Source organism: Cokeromyces recurvatus, assembly GCF_025118155.1.
Source record: "Cokeromyces recurvatus strain NRRL 2243 chromosome Unknown BX663scaffold_19, whole genome shotgun sequence".
NCBI lineage: Eukaryota > Fungi > Mucoromycota > Mucoromycetes > Mucorales > Mucoraceae > Cokeromyces > Cokeromyces recurvatus.
Window position 1 is genome coordinate 230,923 of NW_026251405.1, and position 21,337 is coordinate 252,259.

At 29.9% G+C, this 21,337-nt stretch overlaps 7 protein-coding genes across 7 annotated transcripts; 3 read left to right on the forward strand and 4 right to left on the reverse strand.

The window, feature by feature from the left end:
* Nucleotides 1-39: 39 nt before the first annotated feature.
* On the forward strand, nucleotides 40-2,622 carry BX663DRAFT_553399 (yeats family-domain-containing protein; the record flags this gene model as incomplete). The annotated part of the gene is made up of 5 exons (XM_051531444.1): nucleotides 40-153; nucleotides 1,350-1,554; nucleotides 1,615-2,213; nucleotides 2,294-2,414; nucleotides 2,471-2,622. 5 exons carry the CDS (start codon nucleotides 40-42, stop codon nucleotides 2,620-2,622), a joined length of 1,191 nt encoding a protein of 396 aa, XP_051381145.1.
* A 45-nt stretch (nucleotides 2,623-2,667) lies between these two features.
* Nucleotides 2,668-4,987, reverse strand: BX663DRAFT_553400 (uncharacterized protein; the record flags this gene model as incomplete). Its single annotated transcript, XM_051531445.1, has 5 exons — nucleotides 2,668-3,123; nucleotides 3,190-3,900; nucleotides 3,970-4,479; nucleotides 4,554-4,774; nucleotides 4,855-4,987. The coding sequence occupies 5 exons, from the start codon at nucleotides 4,985-4,987 to the stop codon at nucleotides 2,668-2,670; spliced, it is 2,031 nt and encodes a 676-aa protein (XP_051381146.1).
* A 2,545-nt stretch (nucleotides 4,988-7,532) lies between these two features.
* Nucleotides 7,533-8,965, forward strand: BX663DRAFT_515150 (uncharacterized protein). Its single transcript, XM_051528390.1, has 2 exons — nucleotides 7,533-7,684; nucleotides 7,753-8,965. Exons 1-2 carry the CDS (start codon nucleotides 7,609-7,611, stop codon nucleotides 8,751-8,753), a joined length of 1,077 nt encoding a protein of 358 aa, XP_051381147.1. The 5' UTR covers nucleotides 7,533-7,608; the 3' UTR covers nucleotides 8,754-8,965.
* Nucleotides 8,966-9,189: 224 nt separating this feature from the next.
* Nucleotides 9,190-14,170, reverse strand: BX663DRAFT_487751 (uncharacterized protein; the record flags this gene model as incomplete). The annotated part of the gene is made up of 11 exons (XM_051524772.1): nucleotides 9,190-9,306; nucleotides 9,390-9,670; nucleotides 9,742-9,874; nucleotides 9,941-10,024; nucleotides 10,090-10,245; nucleotides 10,317-11,876; nucleotides 11,969-12,979; nucleotides 13,073-13,351; nucleotides 13,471-13,609; nucleotides 13,704-13,960; nucleotides 14,039-14,170. 11 exons carry the CDS (start codon nucleotides 14,168-14,170, stop codon nucleotides 9,190-9,192), a joined length of 4,149 nt encoding a protein of 1,382 aa, XP_051381148.1.
* Nucleotides 14,171-14,702: 532 nt separating this feature from the next.
* On the reverse strand, nucleotides 14,703-16,313 carry BX663DRAFT_515157 (26S proteasome subunit RPN7-domain-containing protein). Its single transcript, XM_051528391.1, has 5 exons — nucleotides 16,210-16,313; nucleotides 15,771-16,133; nucleotides 15,333-15,698; nucleotides 14,985-15,265; nucleotides 14,703-14,921 (listed from the first exon to the last, which is right to left on the reverse strand). Exons 2-5 carry the CDS (start codon nucleotides 15,972-15,974, stop codon nucleotides 14,747-14,749), a joined length of 1,026 nt encoding a protein of 341 aa, XP_051381149.1. The 5' UTR covers nucleotides 15,975-16,133; nucleotides 16,210-16,313; the 3' UTR covers nucleotides 14,703-14,746.
* Nucleotides 16,314-16,588: 275 nt separating this feature from the next.
* BX663DRAFT_515159 (PCI domain-containing protein) lies at nucleotides 16,589-18,168 on the forward strand. Its single transcript, XM_051528392.1, has 4 exons — nucleotides 16,589-16,819; nucleotides 16,887-16,969; nucleotides 17,048-17,568; nucleotides 17,644-18,168. The coding sequence occupies exons 1-4, from the start codon at nucleotides 16,626-16,628 to the stop codon at nucleotides 18,121-18,123; spliced, it is 1,278 nt and encodes a 425-aa protein (XP_051381150.1). The 5' UTR covers nucleotides 16,589-16,625; the 3' UTR covers nucleotides 18,124-18,168.
* A 231-nt stretch (nucleotides 18,169-18,399) lies between these two features.
* BX663DRAFT_475598 (uncharacterized protein) lies at nucleotides 18,400-19,758 on the reverse strand (the record flags this gene model as incomplete). The annotated part of the gene is made up of 2 exons (XM_051524245.1): nucleotides 19,620-19,758; nucleotides 18,400-19,503 (listed from the first exon to the last, which is right to left on the reverse strand). The coding sequence occupies exons 1-2, from the start codon at nucleotides 19,728-19,730 to the stop codon at nucleotides 18,400-18,402; spliced, it is 1,215 nt and encodes a 404-aa protein (XP_051381151.1). The 5' UTR covers nucleotides 19,731-19,758.
* Nucleotides 19,759-21,337: the final 1,579 nt, after the last annotated feature.

Below are 21,337 nucleotides of genomic sequence, written 5' to 3' on the forward strand. Positions count from 1 at the left end.
GTATTTTTATTGATGAAACTGACTAATTTTGATATTAATATGAGGCCGAAAACCGTTCGTTCAGTTTATGGTACTCCAGCTGTGATTATTATCCCAATTACTAAAGCAGCATTCTATACAGTTCTTGAAGCAATCTCTGCTATAGTAGGTGTTGTAAATATCGAGTTGAGGATTCCTCAAGTCCCAAAAAAATAAAAAAAATAAAATAAAATAAAAAAAAAAAAAAAAGATAGCTGGAGCTCATAAAAGAAGGAACACCTCTCCAAAAAGCCCCAGCTTCTAAAGATATAGTAACGGACCATTACCTGAACTTTATTTCAAAGATGGATAAAGTGCCCTGAAATGAAAGGATTTTACCTTGTTATGGATAATGCACCAATTCATATCTTTAAAGAAGTTGAGAAAATAATTATAGCACGAGGCTGTCTTTTTCCTTACTCTTCTGAGCTCAATCCTATAGAGCAATTTTGGGCAAAGTAAGACGTAGTTATTTTAATGAAAATGAGGATTTAAGAACAAGAATAGCTGAAGCCTGTAATAATATTCCATCAAGTAATATTAAAGGCTTTATTCAGAACTCTGTTAATATATTTGGAAAATGCTCAAGCAATGAGTCTGTATAATACTTATAAAAATTGCCGTTTGAAATCATATCAAGTTGCCAATTGAAATTTTTGGAAAAAAAAAAAAAAGTTGCTAATTGAATTTGAAAAAAATTGTCATTAATTTTTAAAAACTTCCTATTTGACGCTATGCGCACTGGAAGTATTATTTATTACCATATTTGTCGAATATTACTTTTTTATTTTATCCAAAAAGACGAATGCTGTCACCATGCATGTGTATATTTTATTTATTTCGAAAAAAAAAAAAAAAAACTAAAATTTAATTTTTTTTTCAACTACCGCAAATTGGCTCAGCGTCGGAACTATCATGTATAGATATAACAATGTGTATTTTTTTTTTTTTCTTTCTTCTTTTGTACAACGAAAAAAAAAAAAAAAAGTTACTGTTCATATTTCTAGATTGTGCATGTATTATATGCTTTATTAAATATACATTAAACAGCTAATATATTCCCTCTATTGTATTTCCTTTTTTTTCTGATTTTTCCCGATCAAAATACATATTTTAAATAGTAAGAAACTCGCTTTTTATTATTATTGTTTTATTTTATTTTTTGGTTTATTCATTCAATTAATCGACAAATGTAGATTCAACATTTCATTCTAACTGTAAAAATAAAAAAAAAGCTATTTAACGAGTATAATAATATAGCATAAAAATGGTAAAGAAAAAAATATATACATGCATATTTTTACAATAACGATATAATACATTTTTTTTAGAGTGAATATTTTCAAGATATAAAGATTATCTGTCAAAATCATGTTATGAAAGGAAATTCTAGAGCTTCTGAAGGGCATCCTTGGAGGAATTGGAAGATTAAATTAGTGGCAGTAGACAATCATCGAGAAAATAAGGGTAAATTAAATCATTTATTGGATCATGTTGAATATATATTACATCCAACATTTGATAACCCAAGAAGAGGTATAGAAATAGGAATAAGATTTCATATTCATCAAAGAAGGCTTATAATCTATTTTATAGTGTTTGTAAAGGAACCTTATTTATTACAAGAGAAAGGATGGGGTGAATTTGATATGCGAGTTATTCTTTATTTTAAAAATCATGTCACAGAGCCTGAAAATATCTTTTTTGATTTACATTTTCGCGAACATACTTATACCATTATGCATAGAATATTTTTTAATAATCCCTCAACTGACTTAATTCAGCTCTTAAATTCTGTATCAATAAATATAAATAATAACGACTCTTCTTTATCTCCATCTTCTTATAACGAATATCATAAAAAGCGACGTACAAGTCCATTAATCACAAATAATTCAAAAAAAGTGAGAACACCGCCTTCTCCTGCTCAATTTAGTGATGGTTCATTAACTCCTTCTTCTTATAACACTATGAAGTATCCAACGTCTCCTTCAACAAATATGGTACTTAATGGGAATGAAGTAACGACTGAGGATTTATTAAATCGAACGAGTAGACAAAAGAGAACAAATCAATATCATCAAGAGGGTATCATTATTGATGATGTATATGATGAAAAGGATCTAGAGAATGTGAATCCAATACATAATAAATTTGTAGATAAAAATATACGATTAGCTTGGGGATTACCACAGGTAGATTGGCTTGGCTTAGCTTAGCTTAGCTTAGCTTTAAAAAAGTGAACATACTATTTTAACTATTTCTTATCATTAAGGGCTTTGATATTCTGGAATTAGCTAGAAGATTAAGTTCAAGGACAATGGATCAGACTGAAGAAATTGAATCCATTATTAAAAGTCATAAAAAAGAGGATATGTTAGTGGAAGAAAATGACGGTAACAAATAATTATCTACAATCAACATGTAACACGACTAATATTTTCTTTTCAAGATGAATTTGTAGTCGATTTATATTCTTTAGGGCCAGATTTACTTAATTTATTATGGGATTATACAGAAAAGAGAACAAACCCACATAATCCCTCTATATTATCACCCTTTTCACTTGTACAAGCAAATACCAATATAAGTGAAGATGATTGATTACATAATTATTTATACACATACATAAATACTTTTTTTTTTGTTTTATAAACCAACGCGGAATAGAACTTGTTTACCTTTCTTTCCCTTTTTCTTTCTATTGTTTATGGTATCATTATTATCTGAAAGCTCAGAATCGTTTGGATTATTGCTTATTGATGATGGTTCTCCTCCCCATGCATTTGTATTATTTGTTCTTCTTATCATTGAATTAATAGCAACTCTTCTAGATGAACTAGCTGCTGAGGAGGGTAGGGCAGGAAATAGTGCTTGTAAATCATTTTCTGAATTGGTACGTGAACTTGATGCACCACTCCAGGGTGTACTATGATAGGTTCGACTACTACTACTACTACTTGCATTAATAGCTGCAGATGCTACCTTATCCCAATATCCAGGGTTATTTTTTCTTTTTTGTTGTTGACTTCTTTGATTGTCTAGATTCACTACTAACACATTGGATGCATGGCTTCCATCATTTTCATCCTCTCTTAAGGGAGACTATACATATATGAATATATTAATTAAATTCAAAAAAAAAAGATCTTTAAATAATAAATTCCTTACAGATGAATTCTTTTTTTGATTCCATGTTCGGATCATATCAGATTTTAAAGATTGGTTATCAATTAGATCTTTTGCTCCAGTTAATACTTTAGCTGCCATTCCTGCATCTTTGTCGCACAAATCATAAACTGAATTAACAAAAGTAGCTGTATTTGTGCTTAAACTAGTAAACCCAGTTACTAATTGACGAAACTTGATCACTTTTTCAACATTCTTAAATATATCAGCAATACGATCAAGAGCAGCAGCATGACGAGAAACAATAACTGTATCTGATTCATGATTATGAATGATAGGTGAAGATCTTCCACTAGCTACATTGCTATTGTTTTCCTCACCCAACATTGGCCATTCTTCCTGTGGCGTTATAACTGTAGAAGCTAATCTGGAGGCTAATAGTGCTGTAACATTATTTGTTGTAGTTGAGCCATCAATATTAGGAAACTCTTCTGCTGATGCTAAATTGACAGGATTACTATTTCTACTACTATTATTACTGCGCTGTTGTTGATGAGGGCTACCAGCATAACTCAAGTTAACATCAACACGACGCGCTTCACTTTGTTTCGCTCTTTGTTGACGTGAAAGTAAGTTTCCGTGTTCTTTTACCTCGTGAGCCTTTAGATCAATATCAGAATCAAATACAACAAATTTATTGTTCAAACATTCTTGATAAGGACATAGATAATGTTCTTTTTTAAAATGTTTTTCCTATATAGATTTATAAGTAAGACTGGCTTATTACTTTTTTTTTTAAAAGAAAAAAAAAATTTCAATTACCAAACTATCATAATTAGCATAGTATTGATGTTGAATTCCTCTTCGAACACAAAGATGACATTGTTCATGCTTATCTCGACAATGTTCAAATAACTCATCTGCACCATAAAATCGAGTTCTACAAAAGACACATTCTGGATGACCTGTAAATCCAGTTTCATCATCCTTATTAAATGAAGCATCCCCTTCGCGATAATGCTTTTGAATTTGAGCTTGAGTGTACAAAGTATGTTCATGTGAAAAGATTTTTTTGTTTCTTAAACAAAGATCACAACATAATCGTTCATGAGCCTTTTTTACATGACGCTTAAGTTCAGTCCAATTCTCAAATGCTTCTTCGCAGTCTTGTTCAGGACAGTTATATTGAAGAATAGCTTTCATTTCTTTATACATATCTTTGGTTTCAAATTTAATACCATATTTCTTATCATAAAATGGTGTATCTTCTGGTTTATAATCTTCATAAGGCTTTTCGCCAACATTTGTAAATATAACTTGTTTAGCTTCCATCTAGTTTATTATCATCCAATCATCAGTGTACAAAATTTCTTTTATTTATTTTCTCATTTGTTGTCATACTTTACCTTACAATAAGCGCAATTGTTTGTTTTATATAATACTCTTAATCTTAACGTACACAAATGACATGTGCGATGATCGCATGGAGCTACAGCATAATAATCAATAGGGCGAGTACAGATAAAACATACTTCGCCTTCTTCATCAGCATTAACTTCTTCTGGATTAGTTGTAAGCTTTTTTTTAATAAAACTCTTTAAGGGTTCTTTCTTTTTTTGATGTTGGCCTTTATTGGTATTGGTCTTTTTTTTTTTTTTGATGATGACGATGATGAGTCTTTATTCTCGGCGGTAGTCGTATTTGAACGCGATTTTTCTTCTTTCTTTTCGCGTTTGTTATTATTGTAACGACGGCGATTATTATTACGCTTCTTGTTTGTCTCAGTAGAAGAAGAAGAAGCCTGGATAGAATTGTTGTTATCACTTGTATTTGACTCCATATTTTTATATAGAAGGGAGAAAAAAAAAAGTAAAACAAGTATTTTTATTTTATTTTGTTTTATTTTTTATTGCTAAACTGTGTGCCGCAGTAATTTGCATCATGTTGCAGTAATTTTGGAAATTGATATTTTTATATTTTATTTAGTTCGACGCTCAATTCAAATATGAAGTTTAATGTTTAATAAATCCATCAAGATAATTTTATGCGATTCGGTTAAAAACAGCAGTTATTTTTTTTTTTAGTCTGAAGTATATCATTGTCTCATATATTCTCATCTTTTCAACTTGCTTTTTCTTGTAGATTAAACTTGTTAATCAATAAAATTCATTTCAGAAGAAAATACATGTATTCAGGGCTTTTTTTTTTTTTTTTTTGAATATATTCTTCCATTATTGGTTTTCTCATAGATTTGAGCATTCTTCATTATCAAAAAGTAACTAAACAAATTCAAAGTATTCTTTTCTTTTGAAAAAAAAAAAAAAAAAAAAACCTATTTTAGTGGTATTAATATGTCTATATGATTCACCTCTTTCTATATCATGCTAAATTTACTTCGAGGCTTCTAACCGTGTCACAATCATAAATAGTAACTTGCTCAGAAATGAAGTATTAATCACCATTTTTCATTTAGTTAATTAGCTTTTTCATACCATTCTTCGTATATGATTATTTTATTCTAGGATTTGTTTTATCTTTCGTTATGACTAAAAAGAAAATAGTTACCGCCATCATTTCATAGAATGAAAATAAAGTAGAAGCAGACATTAATGTCAGTGATACTAATAATCAACTTTCCAATATGTGTACGTTTTGGTGAAATCAACTAATATTGATACTAGTTGAATTTTATTTGCTATTTTATAAAAACTATAGTTATTTCTATCTCTTGCTATTATTTCTCTTTACATACATCCTAGCAAAGAATTTAACTTCAAATTTGACAATTTAAAAATCTTCATTCTAAAGTTATCATAAATATCAGCCTCCTCCCAATATAAAATGGAATGAGTGATACTAAACTTTGAAAATATGTGTACCAAAGTATACATCGTTCAAGAGTATACCAGTCAATAATTACTTTATGGGTTCATTACAAAGTTCCTTGCAGTTGTTAAATAGATATACCTTGTGGATAACTTGGTTAATAAATACATTTTATTGTTAGGTTTCAAAAATATACCAAAAAAAAAAAAAAAAAAATCAATCTCAAAGACGTAATTAAGACCATGTGTATAATACTGGTGAGTAGTTCTGTTTTAGATATAATCTTTCGCCATGAATCTAGTGTATTTAAAGCTAGATAAGTTTGTATATTTCGTACTTATATATATAATTAATATTTGATCTTGTTTTATTTATTTTAGCATGAGCAACTTTAGTATTATTCACAATGCCCTCGCTTCTCATTCCTAGCTCTGTAGTCTTGTTCAGAGTTAAATTAACGAAACTTAAAGCGTAAACTAAAAATAGGCAGGTATCTCATCTGGGCAAGAGAACCTATCTTTGACTACAAGGATCTAAACTTAAATAAATTATTATGTTTCGTCTGACTATTATATGAGCCTCTTTTTTTTTTTTTCCTAAGCTTTATATTCGACTTCATATATAATTTACAGTACATGTAACATAGCAAGCTTTTACTGGCGTACATTTTAAATAATGGAGCAATCAATGTTCATAATTAGAAGAGTATATTTTTATATTTATTTATTTAATCATGTTTAAATGTTGAATAAATTCTATTAGAATCGACTGAGATACTCGTATACAAAATAAGAAACATTATATCCCCTTTTTATAACTTCGTTTAAAAAAATTGGTTCTATTGTTATTAGTTTCAAATTAGTTTATTTATTTTGTGCCTACTTTAAATAAACAAAAGAAGATCATATATGTCATTTCTTTTTAGCAATTTGAGTATGTGAATAACCAGTAAATTGCATTATAATTGAAAAAAAAAAAAAAAAAAAAAAAAAAAAACTTTCCAGGTACGCAAATTTGTAGTAATTTTGCCTCTTCTCCATCATATCACATTATCCTCAAATAGCTTCAGTTATAGAATATAGATAAATAAAAGTGTGTATATAAATATATACACCAAATACGACTCATTTAATATATCTTTTTTATTTCAAAAATAGTATATTTTCTTCATGCAATAATAATATCTTATTCTGCTTAAGAATAAAGAAATATTCAAACTTATACTGTCTTTTCTTTCTTTCAAGATAATATTTTGTTTAGAATCACAAGAGATAAAAAAAAAGAAGATAATCATCATATGATTATTGTATATAGTTGTATTTTCTTCATTATAAACAGTTACATCTTCTTCTATACTAAAATTGTAAGATTTTAAAGTGTTTCATGCATATTTATGTAACAATCCTTCTCTCTCTTTCTCTCTCTCTCTCTCTTAATTGTAATGACATATGAAAAAAATATAGTTATTTTTTTTTGTGTATCTGCATGATAGTGTTGCAGATATGAATAAGATAATATAAAAAGATTTATAAATTTATCCTTTTGCTTTTCTTTTCATTTTTTTTTTTTTATTTATTTCCCTTATTTTTCTTTCTTTTTTTTTTGTTTATAATAAATATTTATTTCTTATATAAGATGGATAAAGACCTTGATATGAATAAAAAGAATTTTCAAGAAGAAGACTTTGACGATTGTCTATCAACGCCATTTGGTATATATATATATACATGTATTACAGAATTTTTCTGTAAAACTAAATGAATTGCACATTATATTTAGATGATGATAACTATAGTAGTGATGGTGATTCTGGATTTAGTATGAGTCAAGAAGATGATGAAGATGAATGTAAAGGCCAACGTCAAGATGAAGCTCTTGGTCGTTCTATTACAGTTGCTGATACTACTTCTTCGATAAATTTCTTTTCGCGTATAGCATCTATACCTATTATTCAAGACAGTTATAAAGGCGCACAAAAGATAGCTAAACAGCATGCTATAGGCCAAAGGGCACTCAATTTTGCTGAAGATAAGCTTCAGACCGTTATCTCTTCAACACAACCTTATTTGGATAATGATAAGAGCAAGAAAATACTTTCGTATGCGAACACGATGGGAAATAAATCGCTCGATTTATTTGAGCGTCAATTTCCAGGTGTTATTACAACCCCTACAGATCAGCTTCTCGTCCAGCCTATTAGAGGCGCCGTATCAAGTCTTCAAGAGAAAAAGAAAACAATCATTGATTCTCGTATTGACTATATGGCTGGCGAACTGGAAGCCTTGATAAATCAATATATTCCACTTGATAATCATAGCGTACCACCAGAGGAGGATACAGATTCTGAAGTCATTAGTGGTACTGATCGTCTCATGAAGGTCATTCATGCCATTTCTATTCGTGCCGCTAAAAGGATATCCTCTGCTAAACGGGAAGAAAGGCAAGTAAGCCAAATTATTCATACTTGGATACTCACTCAAATTCAAATGATATCTCAGCAACAACAACAACAACAACAATGGCCTCTTCTGCAAGCCCAAATTGAGTCCTTTTTGAAAACAAAGCTTGTTTTCACCTCTACAGTTCAAGCTGTGTATGAATTTACTCAAACAGAACTTGAAAAATTCCGTCAAGAGTTATATAAACCAAACATTGGTCACATGGATCGTATTCGTAATATCTTGACCCTATCTCAAAATGATATATGGGTACCTTTGTATCAAAGATCTTTTTCAATTTGGAAGAAGAATGACTCTATTGAATCTGTTATTGGCAAGTGAATTATGTAAATTAACTAATATATTTAGTTAGTTGTAAGTTTATAATACGTACATACATACATAAAGCATTACAATTTTGGAATCAAAAAATATATAAATATGTATACTGTTGATGTATAACATTACTATGTATTTATAACTCTACGATTTACGTTCAAAGACAAAAAAAAATGTATACATAACATGTATATTTATTTATTATTAATATTATTATTATTATAATGGAAATAAAAGAAATATAAGTATATAAGTATATAAGTATGTATGTATGTATATATGTATATATGTATATATGTATGTGTGTATGTGTGTATGTATTATTATATATAATATATGAGAAGGAATGATACAATGTATACAAATAAATACTCTAGGTTATTCTGAAACCTGTTGTTGAAAAAAAAAAATACAATATGACAAACGAGAGATATATATTCTAATAATACTCTTCAATTGCATTTGCTTTCAATAACTTCATTTCTTTTTCAAATTCATGTACTCTCTTGATACGTTCACGTTCTTCTCTATTTACTGTAATATCTCGATATGCAAACTAGAGATATAAAATGTTAAAACCTTTCGAATAACAAGAAAATATTTTATTTTATTTTTCTTTTCCTTTAAACTGAAATTTACCTCCCAATCAGAAATAAACTTGACAAATATGCTGAAAAATTCATCTGGTTTCATCTCACCTGGCTCTTCTCCAAAATAAATAAGTACATCTTTGTAAGCAACATCCATAGACGTATATCGAACTTCAAGTTGATCAAATGTTACCATAGCCTCATGATAAAAATGAGACATCTTTGCAGTAAATATCTCATCTGTATTTTCAACTTCTGAAAGTGTCTTGGAAAGTGATTCAAGATCAATTTTTAGTTCATTATAATCACTCACAAGGTCATTAAGTGTTACTACAATAAAAGTGTAAAGAGTTTTAAATTTGTGTTCTCCAAAAAAAAAAAATTTTTTTTGTTAAACTTACTTTTACATGCGTCTGTGCATAATTTCAAATCAGGTATAAGTGAATGAAATATTTCAGGAAATTGATTTTCCATCATTTCAATAATAAAATGAAGCAAAGTGGTATCATTTGAAAAAGATTTTGTATCAATAAGCTAAACACAATAGTATCATTAATATATGTATATAGATATGTTACAAGAATGAGATAATAAGCTTACCTTATTTATACTTGCTATACGAATACCAAAAGCACCACCTTGATTATTTGTACTATTTAAAAAGTTACCAATTAATAGCACAAGCTTTAAAAAAAAAATGCAATTAGTAAAAGTGAAAAGCATGTGCTTATATATATATATTATTTTACAGTTAAGAATTCCCTAAATGAAGCTGAATTACGAAGTGCTGTAGATGCATCCATAATATTGGACATTCTCTTAGATATGTGAATAATTCGCTCATTAAAGTTGAGTTTGAGTAACATGGCCTTAATACGAGCTTTAACTTTCGGAACCTTTGACATCTAAGATATGCAAGAAGAATTCGAAATTATAAGTCAGATCAGATTAATAATAATAATCAATTTATATTTACCTCTAAGCAAAATAAATCAGGCTTTGACAAGCTCTTTTTACGACTTTCATCTGTTTCTTTTGCATTTTGTATCTCTAGCTTTGCCTTTGTTTCATTTAACTTTTTAATATCGTTCAGGGAGGGTAGATTATTCAACAAGTTCTCAAGCATGATTTCATCAAATACCGTCTCGTCTAGTTCTAGTAGTTTTTGTTTTATTTCTTCAATACTATATTGTTTGAGTTTCATAAGGAATGAAATAGTCAAGTTGGCTGCCCTTTGTGAGTCTAGCACTCGTTCTTCATTTTCATAGGCTCGATGTCGCCATTTTTTCTTGCTGGATGGTTTGACAGTCGAGGGCTGTCTCTGTCCAAATGTTTCTTCCATCTTCTTGAATACTCCTGCCTGATCCAATGTAGCTTCAAATGAATTCTCTATTTTATGGACTTCATCATACTCGCTGGGATGCCAGACAGTGGACTGAATACTATCTTTACTCAATTTTTGCCATTGAACGATTCGTGTCTTGACACTTGGGTACCGGTTCATTTGTTTTCGATTCATATTATATAGGATATTAAATTCTTGACTCTCTTGAGTGTCATCGTATCCGCTGTTATTTTTTAAAGCAGCTGAATTTGAAAATGGTGATGGTGGTGGTGGTGGTGGTGGTGGTGGAGGAGGAGGAGGAGGAGAAGGAGGAGAAGGAGAGGATGGAGAGGGTATACTTGAGTTACTCTGAAAAGCAGTGGTAGGACTTGAATTATTATTTAATGAGTATATAGTACTATTTACAGGTGGTGGAGGTGGAGGTGGAGGAGGTGGAGGTGGAGGAGCTACCGATGATTCAATCAAAGGTAATAGCTCCACTGTTTCTGTTGTTGTAGTTTTTGATGGTACTGACGTATTATCTTGTGATGGATCAGATATGAATGTAGGTTTAATGTCTGATTCTGATGGCAATAAAGAGACAGATTCTATTGAAGATATTGTTTTTTGAGACCATGAACTCACATCACTATTTATTGATGAATTTGATAATGATATGGTAGGGATATTAGGCACGCCCAATGAATCTGTTGAGCTCATAGCATACTTGTCATTTGAAAATAAGCTTTCGGCAGATGATGTAAAATCAATGGATACTTTACTATCTTCATAAAAAGAACATTCTCGTGGTTTTCGACCAACGTGTTGATTACTGTTTTTATGCATATCCATTTGTGATAATAATTTACTGGGTGCTTTTGACATAGCTTGCTGCCTTGTAGCCCCATCAAAACATTTTAAAGAGTCACTTAAAAATGCTTTATCAGTGTTGGTTATTTCAGCCATTGGGGGTACAAATGAATATCGCTGATGCTTTAATGGTGATTCGACCATAGGAAGTGAAATATTGTCACTAATCATGATACTATGGCAACGTCTACTAGATTTTCTGTTAAATGGACGGTTATTATCTGTTGCTGAGACAAGATCTAAGATACTACTAGCTGAAAATTGCTTTGCGAGTTGTGATTTAAATTCTTCCGTAATATTCATTGCAGTACTTCTTTTTTGCTTCTTTAGATAAATAGAACTCTAAGGTATAGTAATATATATATGCATACAAATATTTTATATCTGTTAGTAATAATAATAATAATAAACTGTCTCTTTCATTAAACTTATACCTTTCTTTCTATTGGTGGAACCAATAAACTACATTCTTCATTAGATGAATCCTCAGTATCCCTTTCAGACTTTTTTGAATTTTCTCTTGCCTTTATTCTTTTATATGATTTTATGTATTCTTCTCTACTGATAACTATATCACCCTTGTCACCAACATTATTGAAATCTTCTTCAATTACTTTATAAAATTTATCAAGTTGCTGTTCAAGTAATGATATATTATCTTCGTATTCTTCTTGAATATCTTTAAGTTTTTGTTGTAATGTTGAAACTGTATGTCTCGACATCTTTAATAAGTCTTCCAAAGAGTGAATTTTATCGTTACTATCTTTAATTAAAGTACTCATTTCTGTCATTTCCTTGTTTTTTTCTTGAAGCTCCTTTTGTGATTCATATAAGCCTTTATAATGATCTAAATCTTTCTGTAGCTGAACTAATTCTTTATCCTTTTCTTCAATCGTAAGTTGATATAATTTAGGATCGCTTTCACTAGGTTTTGAAGAAGCATCGTGAGTTTGCTGTGATATATAAGAATCGATACGTTTAAAATAATCCATTTTATCATCATCATCATTTATACTATTGTATGTAAGGATATTTTGAAGCGTATTAAGAAAGAGGTCATAGCACGAAGATTTTTCAATGCTACTAAGAACCATTTCAAAGACATTATAGGGATCAATTAGGCTTTTAAATACTCTTTTATTTGATGTTGTAGAAGAGACTGTTGACTTTATTGACTGATTGTTATCATTCACATTAGTACCCATTGTTGTAGAAAGTGTACTTGAACTATTTATACTGTCACTTTTTTCTATTTTTAGTGGTAGCTGATCTTCTTTAGCTAACGTGTAATATTCTTCAATGTGTTTATATATCTCTTTGTTACGAGCGCTTGTTTCCAAGATAACACTAAGGCCTAATTCATCCATTTGATTCCTTAGGCAAATACGCATATCTTTATCGCTTTCTGTATTAAGTATAGCATTTACGAGCATCATATTAAATAACTATATAATAGCCAAAAAAAAAAAAAAATTAATTAATTAGACTTTACGCGTAATATTAAAAATAAATAAATAAATAAAAGGGCTAATTATTACGGAATATTCGCATTCATCGTTCTGATTTAAAGTTTTTGTAATAATCGTATGCTTCCATGCAGTTATCCAAGTCAAAAAATGATTTTCATTATTTTTAACTGATTTTGATAACTTTTTCAATGTATCCAAAACGACTCTATGACCTTCAGGTGTTTTATAATAACACAAAAATATGAGAATTTCGCAAACAAGTTTTCGACTAGGAATATGATATGATTCTAGACTATATGTAATTTCATTAATATATTCGGGGTGAGTAAAAAACTCGTGAACACCTATCTATTTTTTTTTTTTAAAAAAAAAAAAAAAAAAAAAAAAAAAAAAAAGTTTAATAAATGAGTATACTTCTACATGTATATATTGACGTGTCTTTTCGCGTCAATGCTACTTTGTCATACCGAGTTATTGATCAATGCTTTTAAACAAGCCAGAATATTATATTCTAATTCAATTAACTTTGTGTAACTTTTTCGGTGTCGATTCAAAGTATTAATAATTAATGAAACGCCTTTCATATTAATAAATTTTTGTATCCATCTATTAAAAAAAAAAAAAAAAAAGTTTATTTTTAAATTGTCTGTGTCCGTGTTTGTGTGTGTGGTTTTTCTTTTCTTTTGTTTTCATTATATACCTTATTGGCATCGTTTTTAAATGTAATTCAAGCCGTAATAAAACCTTGTTGGATATCTTTCTATACACGGCGTCATCTGAAAGCTTTTTTATAAAATATTCAGGTCGTTTTATTCGATTCTCGAAATGTGGATTATCATTAGAATGTTGCTGACTTGATAAGGAGCTTTCATGTACGCTTATACCGTAATCTGCAGGTTGTCCCTGAAGCGAATTCAGTGATTTAATATCTCGAAATCCATAATGGCTTGGTATTTCCTACATGCTTTTCAAGTCAGTATAATCACTATGTTAGATTTTTTTTTTTTTTGTCTATTGCGTTAACAATAACTATACCATTGGTTTGTCTTTAAAAGCTTGCTCCGAATCAAATTTAACGCCATGTTCTTTAAAAGATTCTCGAAATTCTGGTAAAGATAGATGCGAATGCTTTTTATTTTTTATTCGACTCTTAAGAAACAAATCCATCTTTTTTTTTTCGAGAACGAAAGATGAAAAAGAGTAATTAAATGTTAAATGTAGAAAAAAAAATAAATAAATAATAATTAATAAATTACGGGGCGAGAAAGTAATAATTAAAGATTCATTAGAACTAATTGTCTTAAAACGGATTGTCTTAAATTGAAACAGATCAATTAACTGTGCATACTTAAACCCAGAAAAAAAAAATCTTGCATTTAAGCTATCATTTTTATTGATTGTCAATGTTATGCATCTGATATGTGTATACATTTTCACTTTATAAAACACTTCTTTGTGCGTATAATTTGTAGGCTCTTCTCTTGTAGGTAATGGAAACTTCATTAGACGGCGTATATTTGTCCAATGAATATTTTATATTTACGGTTCATTATAAACAAGTTAATTTAACTATTGTCTACAAGTGAATGAATAGAGTAGTAAACAATATTTATATTCCACCATCATCTGCTTTATAATTATTGAATGCACTATTGTATCGTTTTTTTAAATAGACTACAAACTAATTAAATTTTGTCATGTAATATTTATTTATAGAGAAAAAAATCATTCTTTTTTTTTTTTTTAAACATCAATAACTCGGCTTAATTTTTGAATTCTATTCAATAAGACATCGCCCTGCTTAATGACAGCTTGATATTGAGCATTCTTTGCATCAGGTCTGTTTGTTTCAATAATGCCATTCACTTTATCAATTACACAATTAAGACGTCCTGCAGCAATGAATCGATAAAGATCCCTAAAGTTTACATGTATTTAAGAAAAACGTTATATGTAACAATAGTATAGAGTTGTAACTTACTGGTCAATGTATGCTTCACTCACACCAAATGCCTGAGCCATACTGGTAACTGTTAAAGATCTATAACTTTCTAGTAATTGAGCGTAGGCTAAAATACGCATTTCACGAATATAATAACGCATATGAGGTAAAAGATAGCGTGATGTACGTAAATGTGTCTGTTCAATAGCTGCTAATGAACGGAAGAATTGATCGTATTTGCAATTGTATAAACTGGCCATAAAATCTTCAAGATGAGGAATATCAGAAATTACCTCTAAAATTTCGGGAGCATCTAAAACCTATGAACAATTATAAGCATTTATACATGTAATCATAAGCAAAAAGAAAAACCAATATTCTACTTACCTTCTTCTTAATATCTACACGCTTCATACTAATTAAACTAGTCAAAACAGCATATTTCACAAAATCTTGATAAGACATGATTTCAGTGCTAGTAAAAGTGCTTAATGTATCTAAAAACAAAGATGCAGCTCCTTTGAAATCACGAATAGACATAAGATAAACACCTTCATAAACCTTTAATCTGTTACGACGATCCCAATCACCTCCTTGTTCAATCAATTCTCGAAGTTTTTCAATATTGCTACGAACTAAGTTATTATCACCATAAAAGAAACCAATGCGAACAAAGGTGAAAATAATATCGATACGTGTACCCAAAGTGATTGATTTCTTTAATAAATTTTCATAACTTGCTAAAGCATTTTCCTAATTATACAAGAAATTTCCAATAAATTTATTTTGTTCTTTTTCTTTTTTTTTTCTTTCTCTCAAATTTACTTTATCACCAATCTTGGTATAGTATTCAGCTTTAGCTAAAAGAGCTTCATTTACTTCGGTTTCTCCTTGGTTCTGTTCTGCATCGGCAGCTTTGTCATCAAAACTTTTTAATTGTTTTTCATTCTTTGCAACCATAGCATCATATAAAGATTGATCAAAAGATGTTTGAAGCTCTTCAACCATAGTTTTGTAAAAAATTGCCATGTCTGTTTTATTATTTAAAAAAAATACATTAGTATATTGATTTAGTTCATGATCCCTTTTGGTTATCTACATACTGTTATTTTTGATGCCTTCAAAAAGTTTAGTCTTAGCATCTTCTTTTAATTCAGCAGGACCTTGGGTAATTATGAAACGATAATGCTAAATAACTTCTTGTTTAGTTTTTTTTTTGAAGATATTTAAAAAATAAATAGATAAAAGATGCAACTATACTTACAGCAAGACTAAGATCAGGAATCTTTGGAACTGTATTTTCTTCAATTAAAGTAGACATGTTTATTAATTATTATATGTACTAAATAAATAAAAGAAAAAAAAAAAGTTCAATTAAGACACGCGTACTACAGATATAAAAAGTCAGCATTAAGTGAATTCACTACGACGACTCTTCCACTTGCGCTATTTTGCTACGAGGTAGTAAGGTTACACACTTCCAACAGTTGAAATTTACGAACTCAGTGACTGTGAACGCGTAATCAGCTTCCTCTTTCTGTTCGGCTTTCTCAAGGGCCAATCATAGGAAATATGTGTACGAACTGAGTTATTTACTTACAAAAGTATATCGACGTTAAGCGCCTTTTATTTTTTTTATTTTTTTTTTTTTTTCTTATATACAAATTTCATAAATAAATAATGGTTAATACTACAACTAGATCTGCACCTTCAAATAGATTACACGAAGCTGATTTATTAAAGGAAGCTAAAAAGTTCGAAGAGGCTATTAGTTTTTATAAGAGTATTTTGACAGAAACAGCGAGTGATGAAGAAACTTTAAGAGAACAAGAGCATGCTGTTACTCAGTTAGGTCAACTTTACCGTGATCTTAAGTAATTATCTTAGTATATTCTCGATAAAAAAAAACATTCAAATTAATGTCTATTTAAACTTGTATAGACTTCCTCAGGAGCTTGCAAACTTGATTCGTTCTTCTCATTCATTCATGTTATCTATTGCTAAAGCTAAAACTGCTAAATTGAGTAATAATTAAAATCAAATTGAAACTAAAAAATCAGATTTAGCTAAATGATTTGTTTGCGTGCTTTTTTTTTATTTAGTTCGTACACTTATTGATTATTTCAGTGATATTCCTAATTGTCTTCCTCTTCAAATTGAAGTTTGTAAAGAAAATATCGAATGGTGTGTTCAAGAAAAGCGTATATTTTTAAAACAAGCACTCGAGACACGTTTAGTAGCACTCTATTTAGATAACAAGATGTATCATGAATCTTTAAATTTGATATCATTACTATTGAAGGAATTAAAACGTTTAGATGATAAAATGGTACTTGTTGAAGTTCAATTGCTCGAAAGTCGTGTCTGCCATGCCTTAAGAAACCTTCCTAAGGCTCGTGCTGCTTTGACTTCTGCTCGTACATCTGCTAATTCCATTTATTGCCCACCTTTATTACAAGCTGCTTTGGATATGCAATCAGGTGTCCTTCATGCTGAAGAAAAAGATTACAAGACTGCTTACTCTTATTTCTTTGAAACATTTGAAGGTTATTCTAATCAAGAGGATCCTAAGGCTATTTTAGCTCTTAAATATATGTTATTGTGTAAGATTATGTTGAATTTGGTAAGTTTATAAGGGATTTTGTTTTCGTTTCCCTTGTTTTTTTTTCTAATCTAATATATACATACATGTATATAGACTGAGGATGTTCATGCTATCATTAGTGGAAAGGCTGCATTGAAATATGCAGGTGTAGAGATTGATGCTATGAAGGCTGTTGCTAATGCACACAAGAATAGAAATCTTCAAGAATTTGAAACAGCTTTAGCTACTTACACTAATGAATTAAATAATGATCCCATCATTCGTTCTCAACTTGCAGCATTATATGACACTCTTTTAGAACAGAATTTAGTTCGTATCATTGAACCTTTCTCTCGTGTCGAGATTAGTCATATTGCTGATATGGTCAAATTGCCCACACAACAAGTTGAGGCTAAATTATCACAAATGATTTTGGATAAGAAATTCCATGGTATTCTTGATCAAGGAGCTGGTTGCTTAATTGTATTTGATGAGCCTGAAGAAGACAAGACTTATGAAACTGCTATTGAAACATTGAAACAAGTTGATAAAGTCGTTTCTAGTTTATATCAAAAAGCTGCTAAACTCTCTTAAACTAGTTTATTCTTAAAGAATAAAAAGAAAAAGAATAAAAAAAAAGAATAAAAAAAAAGATGACTATGCCAAGTTTATGTATAATTTTTTTTATTTTTATTATTATTATAATTAATAGCCGTTTTTTCTTGTGAAATGAAAAATAAAAGAAAAAGAGTAGCAAGACATACACATAAGCAACAAAAAAAAAAATTTACACTATATTAAAAAAAAAAAATCGTCTAAAACAAAATAAGGGATGAAATACTTATTAAACGGAAGGGTGAAAGGAAGGGCTTATTGTTGAGCACATTGAACTCCGGGTCCAGATTGGTGATGGTCCTCATCATCGTCATATTCATGCATACCACTGCCTTGTCTAGAACTAGATTGATAACCGTCTGCATCAGCCATAACAACATCTTCAACATGTTTATTAGGGAAAGAAGGAACTGCAGGACGAGGTGGCAAGATGTTTTCGAGAGCAGCAATATTTTCGGGAGAAGTCCAGTTGGGATTAGGGAAATCAATAGTGAATTTAACAAAGAGATGACCATGTGTATGAGTACGGTAAGCAGGCATACCTTCGTTAGGAATCACCTTCATTTGATCAGGCTTAATAGCCTCGCCAGGTAAGATATTAACCATAAGAATACGATCATCAAGATGGGGTATAGCAAACTTACCGCCAGCAAGAGCAGTTAAGAGATCAATCTTTGCTTCATAGATTAAATCATCACCTTGACGCTTGAAATGAGAATGAGGCTTTTCATCAATAACAATAATAATATCACCAGGAATAATATTGGGGGCTTGATCACCTTCACCAGCAAAAGTAATCTTTTGTCCATCACGCATACCCTTATCAATAAATACTTCAAGAATTTTCTTTTCACCGACTACCTTCTTGCCGCGACAGTTGGTACAACGATCTTTTTCATCAATCACTTCACCAGTGGCTTGACAATCACCACAAGGTTGTTGCATTTGTTGCACCATAGGTCCCATTTGACGAGTGATAATACGGATACCTTGACCATTACAAGTTCTACATTTACGAACAGCTCCTTCCTTACCACCTTTACCATCACACTTGGGACAAAGAATATGCTTTTGAAGAGCAAGTTTACTTGTTTTGCCGTTATAAAGATCTTCAAGGCTAACCTTCAAAGCATGAACCATATCTTTGCCACGACGAGGACCAGAGGGACCTCTGCGTCCACCACCAAATCCACCACCAAAGAGTTGAGAGAAGAGATCTTCAGCATCCATACCACCCATACCAGGTCCACCATTCAATCCTTCTTCACCATATTGATCATATAATTGACGTTTCTCGGGATCAGAAAGAATTTCATAGGCATGAGAGATTTCCTTAAACTTATCACCAGCATCAGGATTCTAAATCAATTAAGATGGTTGAAATAGACATTTTGTTAACATCTACTAAATACAAATATACATATATATATATATATATATATATATATATAAACCATATATGTATATAAATATACCTTATCAGGATGATATTTCAAAGCTAATTTTCTATAACTTTTCTTAAGTTCACTATCAGAAGCATCGGGACTAACACCCAAAATGTCGTAGAATTTTGTCTCTCTAACCATGATAGTAAATTATAGTAGTAGAAGTGATAAAAAAAAAATAGAAAAAAAAAATTCAAAAAAAAGAATAATAATTAAGACTTGAGCGTTTATTAAAAAAATCTAATAAAATTTTTTTCCACAACTTTCCTGACTTTTCTCTTTAATTCTGATTGGTTGTTGAGATAGTTATGAGCTCTACTGATGTTACACAGGGGCAATACATAGACGTTTTTTTTTTTTTTTTTTTTTTTTTTTTTTTTTTTTTTTTTTTTTTAGCTACAGAATCTGCATGTAAAAATACCGACTTAATTATTATGAATAATATTACATAGTAGCTTATTACTGGTTATCATTTACTATAAAAAAGATATACAAATATAGTTAAGTCTTAAACTACAAAATGTATTCATATTACTAATTCATAACAAGTTGTGTAGAATGCACTATTTATAAAGTCTTCTAATAATGTCATCTATTCTTTACAGATTATACAATAACTTGATTATAATCTTTGATTTGTTATATTAATAGCTTTGTTTAAAAGTTAATTTCTGAAGCTTCTTAATTTGCCTTTGCTACTTTCCTAGTAGGTGTATTCGCAGTGAAAAGATAGATACTTGAAAATTAGGATAATTTTTAAGGAAATATCTAGCATAACGCATAAATTATAATTAAGCCATATTATAACTTCTAGATCTTTAAGAAAAAATCATGATCAGATGATTATTATTATTTATTTTCTCTTTTATTCCTAATTGAAGTATTGAAGACAGAGTTAGTTATATATAAAAGATGAAAAAGAAAAAACGAAAAAGAAAGAAAGAGACATTAGGATTCCAATAGTCCGTGCTATAATATACATGTTGATTTCTTTTTATAACTATTTTACTTGCAGCAACTCCTTCTGTCCGTTTGCATAAGCCTACTATCCGTATACAGTTTATCTTTGATTATTTACCGAGTCTTGGTCCCCCACCATTAATTCCTTCTCCTCATTACAAATCTAATTAATATTTCTTCTTCTTTGTGTTGCCTGTTTCTTTTGACCCTCTTATGTATATCGTATTTCTTTTAGCTTTTGTCATTGATTCTGATGATCGTTTTACTCTATCTCTTAAGTTATACTATCTTAAAAAAAAAGCATGCTAGTAGGCGTATCATTAAACCTTTCATTATCAATCACCCATAGGAATTCTCATATATGTTCTGTGGATACCTACCATGTCTTTCGTGATAACCGTTAAGTTACATCTCTATTCGTCAATTATTGATGATCAAATTCACCTTTGAGTATTCGAACTATTCGATGTTGAATCTGACTCGACGTTTGCTCTCTTTGTCCATAATAGAGTAAAAAGGCGTCGAATCAATCAATTGTTTTGTCTCTAGCTCTTTGGACTGGTATCCCACAGGAAGCTATTATCAATACAAATAAATGAGTCATATTATTCACTTTTGAAAACTTGCCGATCACTGCGAACATCTTCTCTCTCTCTCTCTGATTTTACAAACACTCTAATAATCGCTAATTCTAATGAGGATCGATATATATATATATTACGATGCCTTACATATTTCATCTTGAAAGATAATAAATCTATAAACATGTATAAACTCTCTGGATAAGC

What these genes read in the sequence shown, in the direction of transcription:
- BX663DRAFT_515150 (XM_051528390.1), top strand. Translation starts at nt 7,609, where the DNA reads ATGGATAAAGACCTTGATATGAATAAAAAGAATTTTCAAGAAGAAGAC. An exon ending in TTGTCTATCAACGCCATTTG is followed by an intron (nt 7,685 to 7,752) that starts GTATATATATAT and finishes CATTATATTTAG; the next exon opens with ATGATGATAACTATAGTAGT.
- BX663DRAFT_515159 (XM_051528392.1), top strand. Translation starts at nt 16,626, where the DNA reads ATGGTTAATACTACAACTAGATCTGCACCTTCAAATAGATTACACGAA. An exon ending in CAACTTTACCGTGATCTTAA is followed by an intron (nt 16,820 to 16,886) that starts GTAATTATCTTA and finishes AAACTTGTATAG; the next exon opens with ACTTCCTCAGGAGCTTGCAA. An exon ending in AGCTAAAACTGCTAAATTGA is followed by an intron (nt 16,970 to 17,047) that starts GTAATAATTAAA and finishes TTTTTTATTTAG; the next exon opens with TTCGTACACTTATTGATTAT.
- BX663DRAFT_515157 (XM_051528391.1), bottom strand. Translation starts at nt 15,974, where the DNA reads ATGGCAATTTTTTACAAAACTATGGTTGAAGAGCTTCAAACATCTTTT. An exon ending in ATACCAAGATTGGTGATAAA is followed by an intron (nt 15,699 to 15,770) that starts GTAAATTTGAGA and finishes TTGTATAATTAG; the next exon opens with GAAAATGCTTTAGCAAGTTA. An exon ending in GTGTAGATATTAAGAAGAAG is followed by an intron (nt 15,266 to 15,332) that starts GTAAGTAGAATA and finishes AATTGTTCATAG; the next exon opens with GTTTTAGATGCTCCCGAAAT.